The sequence below is a fragment of the Typopeltis vanoorti genome, chromosome 20, assembly GCF_054136105.1.
Source record: "Typopeltis vanoorti isolate ZY-2024b chromosome 20, IOZ_Tvanoo_1.0, whole genome shotgun sequence".
NCBI lineage: Eukaryota > Metazoa > Arthropoda > Arachnida > Uropygi > Thelyphonidae > Typopeltis > Typopeltis vanoorti.
In genome coordinates this window covers 103,198,158-103,225,473 of record NC_143568.1, presented here as the reverse complement: position 1 = coordinate 103,225,473, position 27,316 = coordinate 103,198,158, and the positions used below count along the sequence as shown (strand labels likewise).

At 35.7% G+C, this 27,316-nt stretch overlaps 1 protein-coding gene and 1 long non-coding RNA gene across 4 annotated transcripts in view; one reads left to right on the top strand and one right to left on the bottom strand.

Annotated features, from left to right (window-relative positions):
• The window catches only part of LOC150095735 (uncharacterized), a 207,848-nt gene extending 193,718 nt beyond the window's left edge, over window positions 1–14,130 (top strand). Inside the window, exon 2 of the long non-coding RNA XR_016550054.1 lies at window positions 13,448–14,130. This is a non-coding gene — a long non-coding RNA (uncharacterized LOC150095735). The remainder of the gene's footprint in view (window positions 1–13,447) is intronic.
• Window positions 1–27,316, bottom strand: part of LOC150095734 (uncharacterized) — a 120,943-nt gene that overhangs the window by 9,354 nt on the left and 84,273 nt on the right. For 2 of the 3 annotated variants that reach the window (XM_090410218.1, XM_090410219.1), the window contains 3 exons: window positions 21,803–21,975; window positions 9,866–9,947; window positions 3,767–3,952 (listed from right to left, as the gene is read on the bottom strand). In XM_090410218.1, coding sequence (XP_090266344.1) covers window positions 3,767–3,952; window positions 9,866–9,947; window positions 21,803–21,975 — 441 coding nt within the window. The remainder of the gene's footprint in view (window positions 1–3,766; window positions 3,953–9,865; window positions 9,948–21,802; window positions 21,976–27,316) is intronic. The other variant, XM_090410220.1, reaches the window with a different exon arrangement.

Below are 27,316 nucleotides of genomic sequence, written 5' to 3'. Positions count from 1 at the left end.
CATCATTAGATAGCAGCAGTCTAGGATGACAGTACATGAAGGAGAGACACAAGCACATGTTTTGTAGATGTTTTCAGCTGTCTATAGTGACCATACTTGAGGAGTGTACAACTGACAAACAAAATGCTACTGTGCATTTCTTGTGGCAAAATACTTCTTAAAGAGATGTATCTTGTTTGTGGCGAGAAGGGTTTATCACATGCAGAAGTTCACAACTGGGTCCAGATTTTTTTGCCGGGAGATCTACACTTTATGATGAAGACTGATTTGGTTGCACTGTTGAGATTGTGACAGAAGCCATTATGAGACAGGTGGAACAGATAATGTGAGATGACAGGCAGATAACAATACAGTATAGTGAGTTCAACAGGTTGTTCTCATGATCTAGTCTATACCATAATGCACAATTGTTTAAATTCTTGGAAAGTATGTGCACAGTGGATGTCCAGAGAACTGTCAGTGGCACAAAATGAACCAAATGGGTCTGGCCTTGCAACATCTCTTCCACTATATAGACGAAGGAGAAGATATGTTAAACAGAACTGTTACAGGGAAATGAAATGCGAGTTCACCAACCTGAATCAATGCATGCTTCAATGCAATGGACACATCCCACTTCACTAACAAGCAAGAGGTTCAAGACTACACCAGTGGGAAAACTTATGCTTAAGGTCTTTTGAGGATTTTCAAGGAGTATTACCAGCCCATTTTCAGAAGCATGGCAAAATTTTATTAAAGCTTCCAGATGCAAGATGCTGAAAATGTCCACACCTGACAAGAGGAGTATTGCTTCTGTATGATAATTCAAGAACTCTTTGTGCCAAAGAGTTTACCACCTTGTGCTAAAATGTTTACCACCTTGGTGGCAAACATTTTGTGGTGATCAGGAGGTTGAAAATGAAGTGTGAAGTTGGCTGAGACAACAGACAAAGAATTCTGTGCTGCAGTTCTCAAGGACAGATAAAGCAAGTATATAAATACTGAAGAGGAATCTGTAGAGAAATAAATGTTTTTCTGAAATTCATATTTCACTTGTTTTATTTTTTTATAACCATTTGTAATTTACTGACCTTCCATCATATTATTTATCTCCAACATACATCTAATCAGTACCTACCAATCAAAAGTGTTTTGGAATTTTTTAATTAAATTTTTTTTATTACTCTTCTGACAATCAGTTGTTTTAAATGGATGTGAGATTTACTGTGTTATTTAGTTTATAAGTAAACCTTGTTTTTTTTTTGTTTAAATATGATATAGTCGGCCTGGCCTCAATGGCAGCAAAGACCAAGTTGTTGGGTTTTGAATTTTGAATTGAAATTTGAATTTGCAGGATTTAGTGCAGTGCAGTGCATGTGAAATGTACTGTTGTACCGTTGAGAAAATTAAAGGATATGCGGAAGGAAATTGAAACTAGAGAAAGAGTGTGTATGAAATGTTTCAAAAGTGAGTGCCTGTCAGGTGACCAGAATGCAGAAAATATTAGTAGAGTGGACAATATCGACAGCAGGATGGAAAATATTGGAAATAATGTCAAATGTGCGGACGGGGAAATAGAGAAGAACAAAATGGAGATAAATGAAGAAATAGCATGGTTGAATGTTATCCTTCAAGGACAAAGTGCAAAACTAAAACATTGTAGAAGCAGCAAGTATTAGCAGGGATGACAAAAGAAAGAAACAGGTGATCTGAAGTAGTAATAAAGACAGAGCAAACAAAAAGGGAAAAAACAAGTTAAGAGAAAATTATTCATGGAGACTGAATGATCTGTGAAAAAAATCATGTTTTCCCAGTGCAAAAATTCGCAATATTAGTCACGCCATCTGGATGCAAAAAGGTAAGATGAAGGAACTCATTGTCTTGGTTGGCACAAATGATTTCAGAGACAAGAAGTATTCTATGAAGAAGGATGTGAAAGAGTTGTTAGAAGAGGCAAAACTGAAGAGCAAGGAGAAGGCTGTAAGTCTCCTACAATGCTATCATAGAGGTGAACTGAGGAGGAGGGCATTGATAGCTAATGAATCAATACATAGGTTGTGTGAAAGGAATGATGCAGGATTTGTGGATCTATGTTCAACGGAAAGAAGAATCTGTATAATGTCGGATTGTATCTAAATGGTTGATTTTTGGTGTTGAGAGAGAGAAAGGCAGCTTTGTTCACCAAGTATACTGAAGCACAAATACAGGAAAACTTAAGCAATTATTTGGAAGCATGCGAGTTTGCGTGAAGGCACTCATGAGGCGAGTGAGTGTGAGAATGACCAAGTAAGGAATCTAGTCTCTCAAGCAAACATCGAATAGGGTAGTCAATAGAGAAAGTAAAGGTGGGTGGGGACCTAAAGGGATGCTGCAGCTTCTATATATACTAATGCTAGAAGTATCAGGAACAAAAGGGATGAGTTTTTGGCATTGGTTAGTGCAACCTCGGCAAAAGTTATAGGCATTAGTGAGACTTGGCTAACAACAGGTGATGTAGTTACAGTGATAAAATGTGAAGGATTTAGTATTTTCAAGGAAGATAGAGAAGATAGGATGGGGGAGGAGTACTGCTGATGATAGAGGATAAACTGCAGCCAAAAAGAATAGGAGATAGTGAGAGGGTGGCTGTTCATTCAAAGCAGTCTGATGTGAGATTAAGGCCAGTAAGACAAAATATCCAGTTGGGTGTTGTTTGCTATAGGGCAGGGAGTTCCACAGATGATATGGAAGACATGCATTACCAAAATTAGCATGAGTACAGGGCGAGTGATTATTGTGAAATGGACTGGAAAGAAGAAAAGATTACGTGGCAGGAAGGAAATGGAATTTATTCACCTACTGAGAAATAATTACTCGAGGCAGTATGTGATTGAGGGGATTAAGGGTATGAGAGTATTGGAACTTGTCATAGGATCAGAAGAGCTATCCATAACCAAGGTGACCACATTGCCTCCGATTGGCAAAAGTGACCATGCAGTCTTGACTTGGGAGATTGTAAAATATGAAAAATATTCTGTCAAGAAGGGATTTATGTGGAATTACAAGGCAAATGATTATGACAAGCTTAAATCTGTGCCATGGCATAAAACACTCCAGGGTAAGAATATTAGTAGTGCATGAGAGATTGTCAAGGGTCATCTAGAGAAAGCAATATTAAACTGTATACCTAAGGTAAGGAGAGTTAATCAGGTAGGCATTAGATGGATAAGATTACTTGGCTATTGAAGTACACATTAACAAGTAGAAATAAGGAAGTTATGTCCATACCTGAATTACTGTTCTCACATGTGGTCTCTTGGATTTCTTGAAAATGAGGAAGCAGTGAAGAAAATTCAGAGGCAAATAACCAAGATGGTTAGTGGTCTGTGGAATGTTCACTATGAGGATAGATTGAGGGTGTATGGATTTCAGAAGTTGATTGATAGCAGTAAAGAGGGGATATGATAGAAACATTTAAGTTGCTTAAATAGTTTTATAAGACTGATGCAGGGGAAATGTTTTAATACTTGGCTAGAGGGGAAGAACAAGAGGTCATCCCTAGAAGTTGAATAAAGTAGTGATTAGTAGGTGTGTGAGGACTAGATTTTTTACTTGAAGCGTTGCGAATGAGTTGATAGAGTCAGTTGTGAATGCTTTGTGTGGATAGTTTGCGTCTCCTGTGACAAGTCTCCAGACTCCATGGAGTCACCTGTATAATAATAACCTTTTACTACTACTTTAAGCCATCCACAAAACTAGAGAACTATATTTGCCATTGTACTATCTAAATATAAAATAATTATCTTACCAGTGCTTCCAATTTCTTTCGAAATTCAGCCTTCTTGAGCCAAATTTGGTCCTCTTCCTCGTCATTTTTCTGTTTAGTTACTTCCAAATCATTTAGCGTTTCTTCTCTTTTTAGCAATTTCTCTTCCTGATGTTTGAGATTATATGCTATTCTTTCCTGAATACTAATTTTCAACTGTTTTAAGACCTAAAAGAAATAATACACACATCATATATATATATATATATATATATATACACACACACACACTTTTTTTTTTTTACTAATGCAAAATTTAGAAAACAAAATACTTATTTCAAACTCCATAATATTTGAACTGTATAATATAATGTATATAATTAAAATTTCTCTAGCTTTTATAAAGAAAATTAAGGGTGTGAAGAATATGGCAGAAAAATTTTATACTTCCAGAAGTTAGCAGTGTGATTTATTGCTCTGTTGTTGGTAAACAACGTGTAGACCAAGGTCAGAGCTATTCCAGATTAATACCTGGAATAGCTGATAAATGAAGGGTTGGATAACTGAAAGCTATTACACAGTGCTGTACAAGAAGTTAGTTGATACTAAATCATTGAAGAGTTGATTAAGTGAAAGGGTGTTCGTATGAAGAGAAGGTTGGTCATGTAAAGACGTGTTTATCACAGAGATGTCTATACATGACCACAGACAATCAAATAATACATGTGCACATTCAATAGGCGATCAGAATGCCTAGCCATACAGAATACTAACATAATTATAACTCACTAAGCTTATTGTATTTTTGCAATCTGGGATTTATACAATACTTTTCATAAAAAGTATTGTTCAGAACTTAGCCAATCAAAAAACAAGTCGAGCCATTTTATCTCTTTTCTTTATTTTGTTTCTTAATTTTTTTTTTTTTTTTTTTGGAAGGGGGGCATCACTTATGCAAGAGCTGTTACATAAACTGAATAAAGCAATAGGGGCTGATGGAATATCAGCATAGATGCTAAAAGTGTGTTCTGCTGAACTGGCTATGTTTTTGACCTGGTCGTATAATTCAAGTCTCAGCACAGGGACGATTCCACAGGAGTGGAAAGTATGTATGATAATTCCATTGCATAAGGATGGTACGAAGACTGAAGCACCACCCTTATGACCTAAAGACCTGTTTGAACTCTGGAGTTGTGCTGAAGATTTTGAAAAACTTTGTAAAGCTCATACAGAAATGGCTTGATAGAGAAGCTATACATTGTATTGTACAGCAAGGGTTTAACTAAGAAGGTCATGTTTAAGTAACCTGCTCAAATTATAAAATGTGAGCAAGTTACTTAAACATGACCTTTCTGAATTCAGAATTTAGCCAGATACTCAATGATACAGTTGAGTTAGACAAGGGAAATGGACATACCATGATACTTTTGGATTTTGCTGAGGCTTTTGACAGGATGCAGCATGGTAGACTGTTGAAAAAGTTGCAGAATATTGGATGGGATTATAAATTATTAGCTTGGATAAGAGGATGGATGACTGACAGATATCAAAAAGCGATATAGGGAATGTGAGTGTGCAAAATTAAGGTGACCAGTGCTATACCACAGGGGTCAGTCCTAGGTCCATTGTTATTCAATCTTTACATCAATGACATTGGAAGGATTTGACAGCAATCATATAGCTAGTTGCTGTTGAGATGCAAAGATAGGAGGGTAATCAGGAATGTGGCTGATATACACTATTTGCAGAATGAATTGAATAGGATGTGGACATATGAAAATGGCTATCATTTTAATGTTAGTAAATGTAAAATTATGCACTTTAGTGTGATGAGATATCCGATAGCATATTATATTGGTGGGAGATATGCTAGAAGAAACTGATTAGGCTAAGGATATTGTTGTTTTAGTAGCCAGTATGTCCAAGTTTAGGGACAAAGATTGCAAATCTGATTCAAAGATAACTGCAATACTGAAATGAACACTGACATGTACAGATAAGGAAGTCTATTTGCCTCTTTACAATTCCTTGACATAACCTAACCTGGGTTATTGCATGAAGATCTGGTCTCCTGGTTTTCCAAGGGGATGCAGATACAATGAAGAGGATACAAAGGAATGTATTAATGCTGTCAGGACTGTGGAGTGTAGCTAATAAGACAGATTTTGTGAACTGCAGAAAGTAGCAAACAGAAAGAGGGATGATATGACAGAGACTGTCCAACTTCTGAAAGAGTCATACTAGATTCCGGTAGATGAAATTTTTCATTTTGTGGAGGGTGGGGAAAGGAGACAAGAGGACATCCATGATATTGAGAATAAATGCAGTGATTTCTGCCTCATAAGATAGTGCTTGATCGGAATGGCTTGCCTTTGCAAATGGGAATGCAAGTAGTTGGAATGAATTCAAGAAAAGGTAGAGCAGTCAGTGTCAGTGATATGTAACCTCCCTCGATGAGCCCCCAACTACCTGGAAGTCTCTGGTAATAACAATAATAAACTGATATTAAACAATGACGCTCAACAACTTCTAATATAAGGGTACTTATGTCTCTCTTAAATTTTGAAATGAGATCTGCCAAGAAGTTAATATGATGTGGTGTTGAAGTTCATAAGTTTTGTTTTTAAATATAATGGAGAGTAGAGATATTGCTTTTTAATTTTGCAGCTGTTGTGATAATTTTTTATAATTTTCTTTATTGTTATGGTTAAGTGTTTTGTCCACTTTTAGAATTTGCATTTTGATGTTCTGAAAAGGTTAAATTAAGTTCCTCTCCAAGAGATGGCCTTGATTTGTGAATGGTTTTTTTTTTTTTTGGTAAATAAAAGCAGAAGTCATATTACTGATAACCTGCTAGGAAAAAAAATTACATCTTCATTTTCCATGATTAGTTTACTTTACTTATTATATTTGAAGATGTTCTGTTTTAAAATCAAAAATTATTTGATTTTAAAACTCTCACTGGTTTGAATGTTCACACAAAATTTTATCATTTTTATACATCATAATACACAGTGTAATTTTTTTTTTAATTAAAAATCATTATGCAATTTTATATTGTATAAACAAAGTTGCATTTTTTTGCTTCATTATATATTTTAAGAATGAACTAACTAAAGCTTACACTTAATTGTTACACTACTTACTTTAACATGGATATTAGTGGTAAAAATCTATTGGTGATTATAATCAACAGATTCTTACCACTTAATAATTATTAAAATAAAATTATGAAAATAAAAAAAATAAAAGAAAAATTATTAATTATTAATGGTTTCAGATATGCTTCCTTAATTTAGTCTATTCAGAATCAGAAAGAAATCGATATCTAAATAGAAAAATGAAATAAAACTCCAGTGGCAATTGTTTAAGCAGACCATTCTTGATGAATATTTGATACATACAGCATTAAATAACAGTTATACAAGGTGTTGATTGATAGTTTATGACTAGAAATTAAATTACACTCACTTATTTTTAATTTAACCCTAATTCAATATATCCCCCCCCACACACACATATGCACACAATGAAAATATTCACTTTTTTTTGGATTTAGCTTTCTCATTGTCTTTTTTCTGTCCCCTCTTCTCTAATATTCACTTAAGTCCAACCACAATACCAATGATACTATACATTTACAAGTTTATGTGGACTGGATTTGCATAAAAAAAAAATATCATGTTTTTTTTTGTGTGTGTGTGATATATACAGCAGTTGTTCAAAGATATGCAAACTGGATGTCAATTATTTGATTACATATCAAGTGAAACTTAACACATATGGCAAATATGTTTCTTTGCAACTTTCAAGAAATAGCAGCACTGATTCCTGATGATTTTGCTGGTTATATCTTTTCAAAGAAAGGCATGAGTCAATCTCATATTCTGTTGTAATACTTGGCAAGAGGGCATCAGGTGGGACTTTGCAGGAATACTGGGCAAGAACACTATGGGTTCATATAAGTTTTTTATGTTAACTGTGGATTTTTGAATGTTTGTACACGGGCTTGTTTCAGTCTTCTTATAAAGCCCATAAACTTATAGCAACATATAATACTGTCAGGCATCAGTATATGTTTGTATTGGTGAGGGTGATAACAAGAATGTAACAAGAGGAATGAGTACTTGTCTCATAGCAAAGATACTGTTAAAGAGCAGTAAGCAAGTTATGAAAAAACAGGCGAGTAATCTGGTGAAAGAAACACTAAGGTAGCATGAATGACATAAGTGACATGAGCACAGTGAAGGTGGGGAATGATGTAGCAGAGAGTAGTAAGACAGAGGAAGATGCAAAAGACAGTGAAATGATAGAAGATTGGTAAAAAAGCTAATATGAAAGATATGAACATGGGTGAAGATATTAGAAAGAATTGTAAGGTTGAGGACTTCAGCTGTGTATGTAGAGTGAAATAGAACATTTAGAAAAGAGGTTGATAGTTAGAGGTGTAAGAAGGAAGATGTCAGTTGCAAATGAGTCAAAGATGAATGGTTGCAGCAAAATGGTGCAAGGCAGTGTGTATGTAGGGACTCTGTGTGGGGACTCCAGTGAAAGATGGGGCCTGGAAAAAGGATCTGAAAATGGAGCAAGTGTCAAAAGTATAGCTGAGAGGAGTACAATTGGTAGAGTGACTGAGGGTGTTGAGGAAATGGAGTTGACAGTGTTGAAAGGAACAAATGATTTGGAAGGAAGTGTGAATGCGTTCACGTGGGATTTGCAAGTGTTGCTGGAAACAGTGAAATGGAAAAATTAAGAGGGAGAATTGTGAGCATGTTGTCAAGGTATGATAGTAGAACTGAGGAGAAGAGCAATGATTACCAATGGCATGATAGATAGAACGTGTAAGAAGAGGACTTAAGTATGCATATGAGTGACATGTCCATTTTTGCCAACATTACAGGAACAACCAAAAACTGTATATAAATTAATTTGTTACAAATATTCATTTTTGAACTGATTCAATAATTTTATAGAGGCTAATATCTTTATAATCTATTGCTCTCAAAATATGTGATATTTTTTAAATTTAATCAGCTGTAAGACATTCCGATAAAGCCATTTACCAAAAAAATGGACATGTCCTCTTTCTGCAGTCAGTGGATCATTTACAGATTGCTTTTGAAACAAAGCAATGTAATAGCTTGGATTTTGGATGCAATTTTAATTATACAGTAAACTTTCACCATATAGAACTTGAAGAGATTAGGAATGTGTTATTTTGTTATAGTGAATTTTTTTACAATAGCACTGTGCCTATGGGACACAATGCTATTGTAAAAAAGCACTGTGCCCCATTTTTTGGTAGTTATAGCAAATAAATGATAACATGAATAGTTAAAAATAATATGATCAACCTTTACTACACAAAACATCATAAATTTGTGCTCACCATAATAAACTGCCAAAAAGTCTTGATCAAAGCATCAGTGCAATTCTAAAGAATATTCACTACAATATCACAATCCTATGGTTCCTTTGAGTTCTCTATAAGTAAGAACTGACTGTATAAACATTATTTTTTTATTTGTAATTGTCATCAACAATATTTTTCTCCACTTACTTTCTAATTCCCAAGCTTAAAGGGTTCCCCAAGCAAAATGTGCTCAATGCAACTAACAGATCATTTGGGCTGTGCAAAGATCATGGGTGTCTGCAGAAAATTTTCTAGGAGGGGGGGGAGGGTGCAAAGCTTGGAGACAAATAATTACATCAATAAATTTTTATTTAATTATTTAAATTTTTGTTTTTTCCCCCCCCAAGTAGATCTCAGGGGGAAGTGCCCCATTTGTCTCCCCCATGTGAACGCCCATGACAATGATACTGATCATCCTCATAAAATCCAATGCTTCATTTTTATAAATACATACTTCTGATTATAATCGTTTACATTATTTCCTCTGCACTACTCTTGATTTCAATAAGACAGACAGGGATTTCAGATTTCCTCCCATATACTTTAACTCAACCTTAATGCAAAGAAATCCATACAACATATTATCAAAAATTAGGTCATTTTTATTTTATTATTGAAAAGTTTTAGTATATTGTTGTTTATACCTCTAAAAAGTGGCACTGTGCTTTCAGCTTGATTCTTTTAATAATATATTTTGAATGGAATGAAGGCAAAAATCAAGAACTTACATAAGTCATCATATCTTCTCGTTCCTCTCTTTCTTTCTCCCAGACAACTTTCAGTTTTCTCCACATTTTCTCTGCCTCTTCTCTATGAGAAAAATGACAATAAAAGAACCTACCTCAACTGAACCTTAACTAAATTTGTTAAAGTTTTTATACACTGAAAAACAAATACATAAAGTCATCTGAAAGTTATTTTAACAAAACCAATTTAATGATTTTTTTTTTTATTAAATTACATAAAATAACATTAAAACTTTCTCATAATGAATTAAAATGAACCATCGCTGTTTTCCATGTCATATCTGAAAATGTTATGAACAAGACGAAAACTGTTAATCTACACTACGGTCACCTCTCACTATAGTAAACATAACAAACTTGCTCACTATAACATAGCTAAAAAGTGCCATTCAAAGCTGTATAGGCACAATGCTGTGCTAAAGGAAATTCACTATACCAAATTATCCACTAAAACTATTCCTGAAGTCCCTTCAAGTTTGTTGTAGTGAGAACTGACTGTAAATGCTTTTTATTCAAGAGAACGAGACATTTTGTGAGAGTTATATATATCTTTGATTTACTATAAAGATCAGTTCATCACAAAACCTCAAATTCAAAATTATTTTAGAATAAGGATAAAATATCCATTTTTAGCAAGTAAATCAAATAAAAGAATAAACACTCGGCATGATGTGGCAGAATACGCACTTCAGTGGTGTGCAAGGAACTGAAGAAAGTAGAAAAGACAGCAATAATAATGAGAAGTACAGTGAGGAAAGATAGTCACTTTCTAAATAATAAGCAAATGACAAACACCTTGTCCACATTTGAAGAACTTTGTAGAAATTTGATCTGGCCTTAGAAGAAGGATATGAAAAAAAAAAAAAAAAAAACATTGGGAAAAGTACAAAAGTAGATAACCACTAATAAGAACTGACTATACTAGATAGGAAATAAAAGATATAGCAGATACAGTGGAACCTCGGTTGTCAAACGACTCTCATCTCGAACAAATCAATTCCCGAACAAAAATCGCACCGGTTTCCGAACAGGCAACCACGTGCTCAGATGTCATATCTGTCATATGTAAGGTAGGAGAGTGTTAATTACGTGACAACCTCCACTCAGTGCAGACACCAGCTCGAATTTCCAGTGCGTTTTCTTGATTTTCTTTGTGTTTTGTTGTTTTTTCATAAATTACAACTCTCCTCCGTATAGTGAAGTGAAGTTAAATTTTCGTCTATATTTTATCTATTTATTGTGTTTATTCTTTTTGTGTAAGATTTTATGCATTTTCATTGTTTGTGTATACGATTTTATGCATGAAGTACTGTTATAAAGGTTTAAATAAGCAATCATCTGGGGTTAATCCATTTACATTAAACGGATTAATCCATTTTACATTAATTTTTATGGGAAAATGGTTTCAGTTTTCAAACAAATCGGTTCCCGAACAGCCTTTAGGAACGAATGATGTTTGACAACTGAGGTTCCACTGTATATTCAAGTTGATAAAAAAATGCACAGATTTTTCATAAAGCAGCAGAAGAGATGCAAGTGCATATACACAGCTTGGAAAGAAATCAACTGACACTTCCATGGGCAATGTAAAATGTGCCATTGTACCAGTCATGTAGCCAGTATGAATTGGAGAAATATGATCCCAAGTCAGTGCAACTGTCTGGGTGATATGGCTGCGAGAAAGGATACTGATGGAGTTTGAAAGAGGTGCTGTAATAGGAAAAGTTGTAGGCTTAACTGTTTAACAAATTGGGACATCCCAAGTCAATAATCAGTGATACCATACTGAGATGGAAGTGCAGTGGACGACCCAGACACTCACTGAACGTAACATAAGGTGCTCCAATGTGCACAAAAACATTCAGAACCAAGGCTCACAACATGGGTTTTCATGGCAACATGTAAGCTCACATTACCCAAACCAATATGCGTTGTCATCGTCATGGTGCAAAGAGCATGTACAGTGGGATATGGAAGCTTGGAAAGCTGTGTTATGGAGCGACAAATAACACCATCTACCAAGCAGATGGACAGGTGTGGACGTGGCAGATACCCAGTGAATGTCTCTTACTAAGGTGCCTAACCCCAACTACACTGAACTCTGAAAAGTATCTAAACATTCTGGATAATGCAATGGTTCCTAGTGTGTGACATTTCTAGAGAACTAACCAGTGTTTCTTTCAGCAAGACAATGCATGTCATAAGGCTGCTGTAACTGCATGATTTGTGAACACGAATGTCAGCATACTTGACTGGTCTCAACAGCACCCTGATCTCAACCCTACTGAACATCCCTTTGCAAAATGATCACTCAGCAACTATTTCTCCTGACTCTGTCACCTTCCAATGAGCATTGTTTAAAGTCATTCTACCATAGTCATTTTTTATCTTCCTTGATGTATCACATATTCAACAAAATCATAATTTATTTTGTTCAAATATGGTGTTGTGGGTCAATCCTACAAAAATCCTATCACAACTCATTTGGAAAATGCACATAAAGAATCTGCTTTCTTCTATCCTTCCTATTCATGCACTGCTTGGAAAGACATCATTGGATACAGTGTGAGGAACAAACAGCCGTGGTGCCCATCTAATAAGATGTAGGACCTCCTTTCATGGGATCACTTAAGGGTCAAAGCCAAAAAGGGAGGAGAACATCACCTTTCAACAATACCAAGTTTACCAAGCAATAAAAGTTTGTAGGAGCTTCTGACCTAATATTCCATCCTCATTTTCACATGGTGCACCCTGTTAGTATCTACTAGGTACTGATTGAATGAGGATGGGCTGGAAATTTGGGACTTAGCCAACCAAATTTTACTCTGTATTGGCTTAAATCACAAATGCATATGACGGTACAACGAGATTTCATGCCAGCTGGAGTGTCACCTGGATAAACAAGGCCATGCTGTCTTCGTCAGGGAAACAGGACGAACAGTCAGCTACTGGTACAAGCTCCAACTCACCATCTAGAAGAAAAAGAAACCCAACATCAGAAGAAATGAATATAAGAACTGTTAATATAAGGAGTATTAATGGAAAGCAAATCGAACTTACAGAAGAATTGGAAAAGTATCACATGGACATAATTTGGCATTACTGGTACAAAGAAGACAAAAACAAGTGAGATCTTTCTAAATAATAAGTATAGGATGTTATATTTGGGAAATAATGATCAAAGAAAGGAAGGAGTAGCAATAGCATTCAACACCAAACATGGAGATAAACTTCTTGATTGGAAGGCAGTTTCAAGTAGAGTGATGGAAGTGCTGGATTTACATATAAGCTAAAAAAGCTACAGCTTAGGGCCTCGCAATCTGTCGGGGCCTCAAATAAAAAAAATAAAATAAAATAAAAATATTCGTAGAAAAATCACTCAAATGAAGTCAGACATATCACGATAATTTCAAAATAATTTTAAATATACAAAATATAACAAAAGAAGTTTTTTCCCCTCTCAAAAACGTATTAATTAAAATTTTTATCTTTAATACCTAAATAATTTTTAATCAATTTTTAAAATCATTATTTAGATAATGTTTGTAATCTTTTATTTTCTAGCATTTACTTCTGCTATTCCATTTCCAACCATACAATGAAGCGAACATTTGTAAGCGGATACCAGAAAAGAAAAAGAAAGCAGCAGCTTGAAGACGAATTCAAAAAAGCAACAAAACTTGATATATATTTCACTGCAGCAACAAAAGATGATCCACAAACCCAGGGAGAGCAATCAAATCCAAAACAACAGCCTATTGTCTCTGAGATCATAGAGTCTGGAATCTCAGCTGATAGAAATATTGTAACTGATCCCAGTGTGAGCGTTGCTGCTGTTGGAGAACCAACATCTACAGTTGAAACAAAAAAAATTCACGAAACTCAGTGATATTGGTCAATGGGGGTGTCCTCACACAGGATGAACTCTCATACTGGATCTTAAAAGGTCCACCAGAGTGTCAGCACTGGAACGGTCCATTTGAAAACTCTAAGCATTCATTCAAAAATCAGGTTAGATATTGTTCAAAAGGTCTTTTTCAGAATAGGAAGGTTAATGGTGAAGTATACGATCTGGAATGGCTTGTGTACTCACCAACAACAGGTTGTATTTATTGCTTTGTATGCAAACTGTTTTCAACATCAACTGTAGCACTAGCTTCTGATGGATTTTCTGACTGGCGAAATCCCATCACAATTCAAAGTCATGAACACTCTGAAGATCATAGAAAAGCTTTGCTTACATACTTGACAAGAAGGCATGGTCAAACCTTAGACTCAGGACTAGCAAAACAAATAAAAGAAGAACAGCTTTATTGGAGTAATGTGCTTGAGCGTGTTGTTGCAGTGATATGCACATTAGCAGAACGTGGTCTGGCTTTTAGGGGAGACAATGAAACTTTTGAATCGCAAAATAATGGCAACTACCTTGGTTTATTAGAATTGATTGCTAAGTTTGATCCATTTCTTTCCAATCACATAAAACATGGAAACAGAGGATCTGGGTCTCCTTCATATTTGTCAAAGACAGTATGTGATGAATTGATCCAGCTTATGTCTAATAAAGTAAGAAAATCAATTTTGGATGATCTGAGAAAGGCAGGTTACTTCAGTTTGTCTGTGGACTCTACGCCAGATCTTTCCCATGTGGATCAACTAACTGTTATAGTAAGGTATGTATCACCTGGTAATCTTCATGCTGGTTCAAGATACAAGAATGTACAGAGGATTTGAAATTTGAAGTGACCATTACTTAGTGCTAAGCAAGATAAAAATGGACCCCACATTGACGAGAATATTATGTAAGAAAGTTTTAAAAATAATTAAAGTTAAGCAACTTTTTACAGGTAAACTGTAGAATTGACAATACAAACATTATTGAAGAAAATCTGAACCAGTTTGACAACAAGATCCAAACCTTCGAGACTCTGAAGAACACATCAATTCATTCAACCATGGAGGTATGTGGTGAAGTTGTCTACAACAATACAAAAATAATAATGCCATGGTGGACAAAACAAGTTAAAGAAGCAGTCCTGGAAAAGAAGAAACATTACTTAAAGTTTCTAGCAAATAAGTTGGAAGATGTCCTAAAAGAATATAGAGAAAAATGTAAGGAAGCCAAGCTATGTGTGAAAGTAGCCGAACAAAAGTCATATCAGGGAATGATATTTACCAACGTGGCAAAATGTCCTGGAGGCTATTGAAAAAGCTTAGAAATGGAGGAAAGAGTACATAAAAGGAGTCAAAGATGATAAAGAGGCCATGAAAACTAAAGATAACAATAACAAATGTCTGGAGTAATTACTTTGAATGACTGTTAAGTGAAACAAGCAGTGACAAAACCACTTGAAAACTACAAAATTTTAAAGAGAAATGCAAACAGGAGTACATATCAATACTTAAGGTAGAAAAAGCTGTCAAAAACTTGAGTGGAAAGGCAGCTGGAGTAGATGATATTTGACAAGACATACCAAAAATATGTAGATATAAAAGTTTGCAGTGGCTACACTGCATAATTCAGAGGGCCTGGTCAGAAGGTTGAATTCCAGATGATTGCAGTAGAGCTCTAATAGTTCCCATCTATAAAAAAAGGGAATAAAGCTGAATGTGAGAATTAGAGGAATTTCTCTATTAGGCATTCCAGGTATGCCAGCAACTTGAAAAGAGGGTGTGAAAGAGAAACTTGGAGAAGAACCCAGCTTGTTCAAGCCGTCTACGGGTTGTCAGGATCAGATTTTCACGATGGAGTAAATGGAATATTATACAGTGTAATACATACCGTATATTTAAGTTGTAAGTCAGCAGTTAGAATTGAAGGAAATACAGGAAGATAGTTTGATATAAAATCAGGGGTAAGACAAGGATGTATATTATCTCCAGTCATTCATAATCTATAGGAATCACATTATGAAAGAAAGTGGCATTAGGCCTGATATTAGAATCCGAGATGTCAAACTTAGCTTTTTGCTTTATGCATAGGATATACTCCTAAACACATTTAGCAAGTTTCTAGGATTCTCTAACTAAATTGGCATGAAACTAGGCAGGAACATAGAAAATTTCAACTGCATTCTGAATGAAGATCCTATAGAACAAGTAAAGTATTTCAGCTATTTATTCGGTTTTTAGTGAAGATGACAAGTTAAATCTTAAAATAGACAAAAGAATAAGCACAGATGGTATGGTGGGTAGACAACTGAATAAATTTATATGGAATAAGGGAGAAATTAACTAAAACACCAAACTATCAGTGTAGAAACTAGTTTTAAGTGATGGATCTGAGTTGGTTTAGAAATAAAGCACTTGAACAAAGACTAGAGACCACAGATATGAGGGTTCTGAGAAAAAATTAGTGGATCAACTAACCGAGAAAGCAACTTGACATTGTTAGCATTCAAGAATGTGTCAACAGAACTAATCTAAGGCAGCATGGTAGCATGGTCACTTCAATAGTGTAAAAGTTCGATGCAGCAGAAATTTTCATTCGCCTAACTCATTGACCTTTTACTGAAGGTCAAACCTAGAGAACGTGCAAATATGTTTATTGTATTATCTCTCAGTGTTGTTTATAAAATATGTACAACCCAACAGGAATTAGTTTACTCCTTTCACAAAAACAAAGCATGCAAAATTGAAAATGCCAACGGCAACACGGAGCAGTCGGGAAGTTGTTTGATTCCTGTCTGCATAGTCAGTCACAGGTGGCCTTCAAGGTCAGAGCAGAAAGGAATGAGTGAAATCAAACAGGAGTTCTGCAGGCCGACCAAATGGGATTAAGAACATAAGAGAGGATAGCAGTGAAAGTTCCAGAACCCACTATTGGATTAGTAACATGAAAGGAGATAGCAGCGAAAGTTCGAGAAACCAGCTATCACGTGATATTGTAAGGGGGATCCAAACTGAACCCACGGCATGGAATATGAGGGAGATATAAGTGAGGAATTGGGCAGGATAGGAATCGACACCCAGAGAGAGATAGTCACCTAGTGAGTTTACCAGGAGGAGTTGCTGCCCAGATGTGGAGAGAATCTGATGGAAGGAATCCAGAGGAATCTGCCATAAAGCTGTTCGCGTCTAAAAGCATGGATGTCCCGAGGTAAACATGAAGGGAGAACGAAATATCCAGATGCTATTCCGCTCCTACAGAGTCTGTGAAAAGCCGACGATCGTAATCTCGCCCGAGTTTTTCCACACCGGAAAGTTGTCCCTCGCACCCCGCTTGCTGACCCGACAAAGCTGCTGGTACTCCGTGAACCAGCAGGTTAAGGATCCTAAAGCCCGGAGCGAATAGAAGAACATTTCACGTGAGTGTGATATCATTTGTTATAAGTTAAGTGTGCTGTAAGAAAGATATAATAACTGACTGTTGAGATTTATAGGATAGCCTGAGAATAACTGCGCTCTTGGTCATAGAAATGAATAGTTATGTGTGGAGCAGAGTATAGCTAATTCCTGAAGAGTTATATGGGTTTTAAGAGTGATCTGTAACTTGTAAATTGTTAAGTCTGTGTTTTGATATAATTGATAAATTAATGTGTATGTTCTGTTAATATAGATGCAGTTTAAACTAAGGCACTAAAATTCATGTGATAAATTAAGTAACATAAGTTAACTGAGTGACTGGAAGAGATTGACATGTATTTTAATGAATCAGGGTATTTCCCATTAATATCTTGTTATTGTTGTGATACCAGAGGATTTGACATGTGAGATATTAGCTTAGAAAAGTTTTATCAATTAACGGAATAATCAGAAGGATGTTTGTTATAAGAGGTATTTAGATAAACTGCATGAATTTGATTGATTTGAGATTTAACAGAGGACAGTTCCCCTGTACTTTTGTAGTGTATATTTCTTACTTAGCATTCATTAAATAAGTCCTTTGAATTTTTACAAAATGTTGTTGACTGATCTTATTTCATCGCAATGCATTAATCTGAAATAAACTGAGCCTGTAAGTGGGTAATCACTAGAATCATACTAGAGGGAGATGCCACAACTGTTAAGACTTTTTTTGAGATTTTAAAATTTGGTTAAATTATAGTCTGCTGGAAGTTTTCATAATTTCTTGTACTAATCTTGGGACATGGAGGCGCTGTCAGAAATTAATATAAATATCCATGGTTCTCAGGTATAAGAAGTACTGAATCACTGAAGGTATTATATGTAAAGGGACCTCGAGTGAATTGTAAGAAAAAGAGTATAAAAACAATATAGATAGAAAGGAAACGATAGATAGAACATAATATAATATAAAACAAACGATATAGAAAAAAATATTACAATAGAATGCTAAAGGAAAGATTAGCAAAACAAGTGTTTGATGCCAAGATGGGAGGAAAGAGACCGAAAGGAAAATCAAGGTTTAGGTAGATTAATTCAGTTAGAAGTGCCTTAGAAGAACAAAATGTTAGATATAACAATATTAGAGTGCTGGAGTAAGAGACTAATTTGGCATAAAATTGTGGATAGGAGATTAATAATAATGTAAACTTAACCACGCTACCGGCCAAGAAGTCTATAGACGTCAAGGTTATCATGGATGCAAAGTGCATATCAAAATTGTAATACCATTGATATTACATTGAAATATATGATGGATACGATCTATAATGGCCGGTAAGGTGGTTAATCATGTAGTGCTGTCATAGTAGCCTGAACACCCTTTGAGGGTACACATTAGGAAATTGATGATGATGACCTCTTTTCGCTGTGATGACTGCAGCAATTCTACAGGGCATATGTTCCACAAGGTGTAAAATAGCGATCAATGGGAATTTTTGACCATTCCTCCTTTAGTCACATAATGAAGTCCTACACTGTTGTGGGGCAGGCATCGCTTGAACTCACCCAACTCTCTAGTTCATCCCACATATGCCATCCAAGTGTAGACTTTACAGTTGCTGATGTGACAGAGATGCATATCAAAACTGAGGTAAATGAAGAGGAGGTGTTTGTTCAGCATATTGAAAAATATGAATGTGAACACAACAGTGTGACTGGATGACATGTTGGAATGAACGTACTGCGTAAATGTGCAAGAAAATTGGCATTGCCCCTGATAAAATTGTTCAATCTAGTCTCAGCTCTGGAAGGATTCCAGGAGAGTGAAAGAGGTAAGATAGTACCATTGCATAAAGGTGGCCCCAAAACAGAGCAAGCAAAGCACAAACCAATTAATATATTAGGAGTTGTTGTTAAAGTATTGGAAAAGTTGGTTAAAGGTGAAATCCGACAGTGGGTGTATAGGGATGCGATACTCTATAGTGGGCAGCATGGTTTTGTAAAAGGTAGGTCCTGTCTTAATAATTTATTCACATTTTATAATAAAGTGATAGCAGAAGTTGATAAAGGAAATGACTTTGCTGGACTGCATCATATTACTGGACTTTGCAAAGTGTTTGACAGAACACCACATGGAAAACTATTACAAAAGTTGGAGCAAATGGGAATGGATATGAAGCTAGTATCATGGATAAGGGGATGGCTGACAGACTGACAGATTGTGAGCAAAGGCTAATGATTGTCAACCTTACATTTTGTGAAAGGTTGCATACAGTATATTGCATTGATGGTACTGGATTACAGGAAATTGAGGGACTTGAGGATAATGGTGGACAGAGAACTGAAGTTAAGAGAGTATATTGCAGAAGTTGCTAAAATGACTCAAAGAGTTACTTGGATGTTGAAAATCATGCTAACAAGTTATTATACTTCTTTATTTGGCTGCATCTTGACTACTGTTACAGATTAGGTCACCTGCATTTCTTGGGGGACCAGGAGTTGGTAGGGAAGATTCAGAGACAAGTGACTGCGTTGGTGACAGGTCTGTGGAATGTTCTCTATGAGGTTAGACTGAAGGTTCATGGGTTACAAAGTTCAGTTGATAGGCAGAAAAGAAGGGACATGATAGAAACTTTTAAGATATTAAAGAAGATTTAGTGGTCACAAAAGACAGAAATATAAGACCTGATAATATTGGAGTCTTGACATTTAACAGACTGATTTGGAGAAAAATTGTAGATAGGAAGTTAATAATGATGTAAATTTTTCATGTAGTACTATCATATCCTGTACACCCCGTGAGGGTATATATCAGGAATTTGATGATGATGACAAGTGGTCACAGAACTAGTGGGGCCATCCATGGAAGTTGTGTAATGAGTGTGGTTAGTAGGGGTATGTGCAGACCAGATTTTTTGTGTGGAGAGTGGTGAATGAGTGGATTGGATTGCCAAAATTAGTTGGAAGTGCATGAAATGAATTGTCATTAGTTGTCAATAAATGAGTTTAAGGAGAGGTGGGATTTGTGTGTATAACAGTCAGGTCTCCCACAATGAGCCCTTAGACTCCATAGAGGTATCGTATAATAATAATAAGTCTGGTGATATTTTGCTGGATTCAACCTAGCATGTCAGAAATACAAAGCGCAACTAAATATACAGTGAAACCATTCAAAACTGTAACAGAAAAAGTGAGAATTAAAGTCTAACAACCAGCTTATTGCTGATAGGATACATGTGGTCATAGAATTACAATATGAAAAGTTTCAAGTCAGTTACAAGAAATTAGAAGACTGAATCGACAATGTTGCCAACTCCAAAAATGAGCCTTTCAGATTTGTAATGGCTTCTATGTACTAATATCTTCTTTTTTCATTTGACTTGGTGTGAAAAAGAGTGGGAGTCCAAAAACACAGTCCAACCAGACCCGAACTGCCATACTGTTAGTAATATATATATTTGTATGTTCTTCAAGATAGATGTTAGCAGTTCATCTTATCAATTCAAAGTATACCAATTGGTAGGTGCAGCATGGCACTCAAATCTAGATGTGCCAAAGGATGAAGTTTGCTAAACTATGTCCAGGTGCCCAATTCCCCCACTTACTACTAAATCCACTGGAATATGTACAGCTGCTGCCAACCATCCTTTCATAGTACACCTTGAAACCCACAGAACAAGTTTCTTTTCCTCCTCCTTCATCCCTGCTACTGCAGTACTGTGGAACAGTCCCCCCCCCCCCCCCCCCCGACGTATTTCCCAAGGAATACAACATATAGGCTTTTAAATCAAATGTAAACAAGTCTCTCCTTTCCCAACCCACTACCCATATACGGTACTAATGTACTATAGGTTGATCAACCAACCTCTCGTGTATGTAAAAGTTGCAAACCAATGGTACTCGAGACAATTCTAGATATGCCAAAAGATAAAGTATGCTAAATATGGCAATTGGTGCACAAAGGACATGACACTTTACACAATTTTGAATGTGGCAATAGATGAAGTTTGTCCTTAGGAGAAAAAATAAGATTTGCTAATGTGAGGTTTAAAAGTGGGGTGGTATAAAGATCATATTTATGCACTTTGAGCATCAAAAAGCATAGAATGCAGCACTGTGCACATGAGGCTTTTTTGTTTTTGATTTTGTGGTTGTTTGTTTAATGTTTTTTTTTCTATAGTGAGAGCTGACTGCATCACCTGCAGTTGATCCATAAGCAACCTCTAACTACAGAGGATACTCACTAGGAGTTTAGGGTCTTGTTTTTCCATTACAATTTGAAATTGATTCCACTACACACATGAATGATGTACTTCATGTTTCTGACATGGCTTTTGTGGTCGAAGGGTGATAGCTGGAATTCATCAAATTCTCAACAGACTTAATAAACATAATACGAGGATGAACACAACATAATGCTTAACACCGTTACAAATTACAGAATGGATCTATCCTCCTAAAATGGTGCCATTTTTCTGAATTTTTGTGAAGGACCTGTATGAAGACAGTAACAGATACAGTTACAATGCTGATAGCCAGAGTAGGCCACAAAAATTGAATCTTATGAGTATGGTCAGATAAGTCTTATTTCAAAGCAGCTTTTGTTGAAAAAAAAAAAAAAATAGAAGTGCTTACTGATAAAGATTAGATAATTCTGATTGCCTTTCCTTTTCCTTCTTCTGATGCTCTATTAAAGTATGCTGCGCTTGTTCTACATAAGCCTTCAGTACTTCACCTTTAAATTGATCAGTTACCTGGATGCAATTTTCTGTGTTTACTAATAAATTAAGAATCTCTTGATCATATTCCTGAAATCAGTCAGAATTTTTTTATGTATTTATGAATATATGAAATTAGTATTAACAGGAATTATGTTTATAAGGCAACATATTATATTAAGATTTATTCCAAAATATAACTGATTAAAAAGAGCATAAGTTTTCTTATATTTAACCTACGAAAATTTATTAATTTTATTCTACTGATAATTCATGATTTTTAACTTTTTTTTTTGAAATTCATTATGTATGAAATCACCTTTATATATACAGCATAAAACATATTTTTTGATTTAGTGTGAAAGTTGATAAGCATAAACACCAAACCTAACAGATATAAGTTATTTAAAAATGCAAAATGCACTTATTTTTTGTTTATGTTCTTGTCCCTTTGGAAAGAATTCACAGATGCTTAAATCACTTAGGTAAAAACATATATAAAATCTGGTTCTTGGTTCAAGTGATAAACAGAGCCATCAAACCAAATAATGTTTTGGATTGTAAGTGGAGGTTTCTGTGGTTTAGAAGTTCATAAGGCATATTCCAGTAATTGGACCACATGTGGTCCAATTACCAGAATATGCCTTATGAATGTTTTGGATTTTTAAAAACTGCAGACAAACCAGCCAGAATGTACTTATATGAATATGCAAGAGAATTGGCATTGCCTCTGATGAAGTTGTTCAATCTAAGTCTCAGTTCTGGCAGGGTTCCAGGGGCTAAAGATAGTTCCACTGCATAAAAGTGACTCCAAGACAGAGGTAGCAAAATACAGACCAATTAATATATCACAAATAGTTGTTAAAGTACTGGAAAAGTTGGTTAAAGGTAAAATCCAACAGTGGGTGGATAGGGATGTGATATTCTATAGTTGGCAGCAAGACATTGTAAAAGGTAGGTCCAGTTTTTGTAATTTATTCACATTTTATAATAAAGTCACAGCAGAATCAAATAAAGGAAATGGCTATACCATGATACTAGACTTTGCAAAGGCATTTAACAGAACATGGACCATGGATTCAGTTGATGGAATGTTTCATTTTATGGAGGGTAAGAAAGGACAGGAGGGCATCCTTGTCCTTTGCTGCTAAGAAGGGGAGTGAGGGTTATTTTTCTCTCATAGGGTGGTGTGTGATTGGAATGGATTACCATTAGACGTGTGTGTGTGCAAGCAGTGTGAATGAATTCAAGAATAAGTATGATAGTCAATAACGTATAATAAGTATGATAAATACAGGGTGTTCGGGATAAATTTGACAGTTTCGTAAGGAAAAAGAAAATCTTCTTTGTATCTATTAAATTTAATGAATTGACAAAAAACATTACAGGCAGAGTTAATTACAATACTATCAACAAGATTTACTCAAAATAACCACCATTAGCATCGATCACAGCTTCAATTCTGCTTCGGAACCTCGAACAAGCTGATGCTACAGTCTCCCTGGGAAGGGCCGCAAAAACTGTTTTAATTTTATCCATTAACTGGGCTTTTGTATTACTGGAAGTGCGATTGGTGTCTTTTTCAACTGCGCCCCATACAAAATAATCCATGGGGTTAAGGTCTGGGGAGTTTGGAGGCCAAACATTTGGACTGGTGAAGTCGTAGAAATTTTCAGACAACCATTTTTGACTTTTCCCAGAGGTGTGGCAAGGGGCCGAATCCTGCTGCCATACATACGGCCTACCATTGGCTACCCTTGTTATCCAGGGCTTGACTACAGTTAGCAACTCCACGAACAACGCCCGAATTCCAATGCCAGGGTTCTTCAACACCTGTTCCTGCAGATTTGCGAGGAATTCTGCTGTACGAACGCAATCAGATCGTCTGCTAGGGATCTTTCTTCTTGCTACATCCTCGTAGTCACCATTGCAAGTCTCTAGTTCATGCCTGATTGTTTTTACTGTATTCAGGGAGCATTGGGCAGCAGTCGTAATATCCTTATTTTGATGGCGGGCACGAATCATCATGATACAAGTTATTCTCTTCCATGATTCAGGTGGGTTCCAGCTATCCATCCTTTCTGACATCTTGTATATGAATGAAGAAGGGTCCAAACTTTTAAATGAAGAGAAGTGTGTGTTAATACATGTAACTTACGGAAAAATATAATTAATTATAAATATGTCAAATTTATCCCGAACACCCTGTATGAAAAAAAAAATGTCCTACCCACTGTAACGTTTTGAAATGAACTTGATTATACTAGATATTTTGGATTCTTTATCAAGTTGATATAATCATCTGATCCTCCAGAGACCATTATCATTCACTTGGACAAATATTTTTCTAAAGATTTTTTTAAAAAAAACTGGAAGCAAATTCTTCACCTTTGCAGAAAAAGGGTGGAGAATTTCCAGGTTTCACATCCGTAGGAAACAAATGGATGAATTATCAATTTATATATTTTTATACTCGAGTCTTTTGATTAATTGTCAATTGAAATAAGTATGCATGAGAATAAAAAGCCTGATTTTTTATATTTATATTTAATTCTATATATATTTAATACTGCACTTCTACTATCGCATTTAGTTGACTAGTGATCATTATGCCTCAATATTTAAATTGTTTATATTTTTCAATTTAGATGAATTAAAATATATACACACCACTTTTGCATATACAATAAGATGAGGAGCATAGAGATGGCCATTAAGGTAATGGCTGCATTTCTTGATATACCCTAAAGAGGTATATAGGATACTATGATTGTAATATTACACAAGTTTATATTATTATTATTAGCTTCCACAATTTTTTCCAAAATTAAGCTGTTATTATGAGGTCTCCAACTAAATTTTACATTTCAATCTCCAAAGCATTATTATTAACTGCATTTACACCAAATAATGAAAGTACTGCCAAAAATATATCACTAAGGGTAAATAATTTATTCATCACACAGATTATAGGTTCCCATAAAAATATCAAATATAAAACAGCAGTATAAGAGCATGTAAATTTAAAAAATATCAACTTGACAAGATATTTTAATTCTCGTAGACAGGCTTATACGTTGGTTATGCATTTCTAAATCACTTAGGGAATTGAACAACGTAGATTAGAATATAAATTAAATTAAACTTTAATAAATATTTCCGATATTTCGGCAACGTCACATTGCCATTTTCAAAAGGAACTTACAAAAAGGTACGTGCAGGCAGGCACTACAACACAGTAACTAAGAATGAAGATATCATTCTCCTAGAAGTCCTGATGGTGCCCTCTAGGGCTAAGTAGGTGTTCTTGGCCGTTGAGCTGAAGGTCTGCTGATGTATGGCTCCCAAATTTGGGGCAGTCGCATACAACCAAATTTCTTGAGGTTAGGAGAGTTTCTTAGGGCTGAGGCTGATTCCATAAATAGTCTTTCGAATTTATATTTGTTACGGTGTATTACTGTAACTTTCTTCCACCGTATTCTGTGGCGTGTATCCAGAGCATAGTCTGCAAGACCAGAATGGCTGTACTTGTGAAACCGGATGTAGTCCTTATGTTCAGAGATTCTGATATTCGCTGTCCTGCCTATTTGGCCAAAGTACGACAGTTTACTACTACAAGGGACCTGGTATACACCAGGTAGGTCTAGGGGAAGTGGTTGGTCTTTGGTGGAGCGGATAAGGAATGCCAATTTTCTGTAAGGCCTGTAACAGGAGGCGAGGTCATGTTTTTTTAAAATTTTGGTAATTTTTTCGAGGTGCCTCGGATGTAGGGAATGGTGATGGATTTAGAGTAATCTTTGTTGTGGAGGGGGGCTGTGGTTTGTAGGTTTTAATATTTTTTGGATTTTTTTTTTTTTTTGGGGGGGGGTAGCCATTGGCTGAGAAAGTGTTGAGGATGTGATTTAATTCAGTGTTTAGGGCCATGTCATTAGAACAGATTAATTTAGCCCTGTTGTATAGTGTTTTTAACACTCCATATTGTTGTGAGGGGGGGGGTGAGATTGTTGGTGAATGTATCTGCCTGTATGGGTGGGTTTTCTATAAACTGAGAAAACCAAGGTTCCATCAGGCTGGCAGGTGACTAGTGTGTCTAGGAAAGGGAGGCTGTTGTTTTCCTCTTTTTCCAGGGTGAACTTGATTCTGGAGTGTTGGTTGTTTAAGTGTGTAAGGAAAGAGAGGAGTGTTTCAGAGCCATGTGGCCAAATAGCAAACACATCATCAATGTAGCGAAGCCATATGGTTGGTTTTTGTGGGGCAGAGGCTAAGGCTTTTTCTTCAAAGGTCTCCAATAAAGAAATTGGCCAAGGGTGGGGAGAGTGGAGAACCCATGGCTGCCCCTCTATTTGTTTGTAGAATTTTCCCTGCCAAACGAAATAGCCCGAGTTCATTGTGAACTGAAATAGGGCTGAGATATCGGGAGAAAATTTAGCTTGGATTAGCTCTAAAGTTTCCTTGAGTGGAACATTTGTGAATAAGGAGGAGACGTCAAAGCTGACCATTATTTCAGTATGGTGGAGTGTAAGGTTTTCTATGCTGGCTTTGAAGTGGGCTGAGTTTTTTATGTGTGATGGTGTGTTGCCAGTATAGTGTGCGAGCTCTTTGGCCAAATGTTTAGCTAATTTGTATGTGCGGGAATCAATGCCATCCACTATGGGACGTAATGGCACATTTTCTTTATGTATTTTTGGGAGTCTGTAAATACGGGGGGGGGGGGATATAGAGTTAAATGGCTTTAATCTGTTGGTAACTTCTACAGGCCAAGAAGTGACTTTCTTAAGGAGCCTGTGAAGTTTTCTGATTTCGGAGTTGGTGTGATTGCAATTGATAGGGAGGTAAGTAGCCCGATCTAATAGAAGAGCATTAAGCTTACCTTTGTAGTCTTTTAATAACTTTTTTTTTGTCATGTTGTACCATCATTTTTTATTTTATACTTCTAATGTTATACTTCTAAATAAATCCGCTACAAGTCTTCAAGATTCTCTGACTAAATTGAATAGCTGTTGTAATAGATATGGTATGAAGGTTAGCAATAAAAAGACAAAGACAATGAAAATAGGCAGAATCATTGAAAATGTGAACTGTGTTGTGAATGGAGAACCTGTGGAACAAGTAAAACATTTCAGTTACTTATGCACGATTTTTACTGAAGATGGTAAATTAAATATAGAAATAGACAACAGAATCAGCAAAGCTGGTATCGTGGGAAGTCAATTGAATAAATTCATATGGAATAAGAAAGAAATTAGTCGGAACACTAAATTAGCTGTATACAAGACTGTGTTCAAACCAATTTTAACTTATGGATCTGAGAGCTGGGTCAGAAGTAAAACACTTGACCAAAGACTAGAGACCGCAGATATGAGAGTCCTGAGAAAGATTAGAGGCGTGAACAGATGGTATCAATGGCAATATCAAATTAAAAATGAGGATA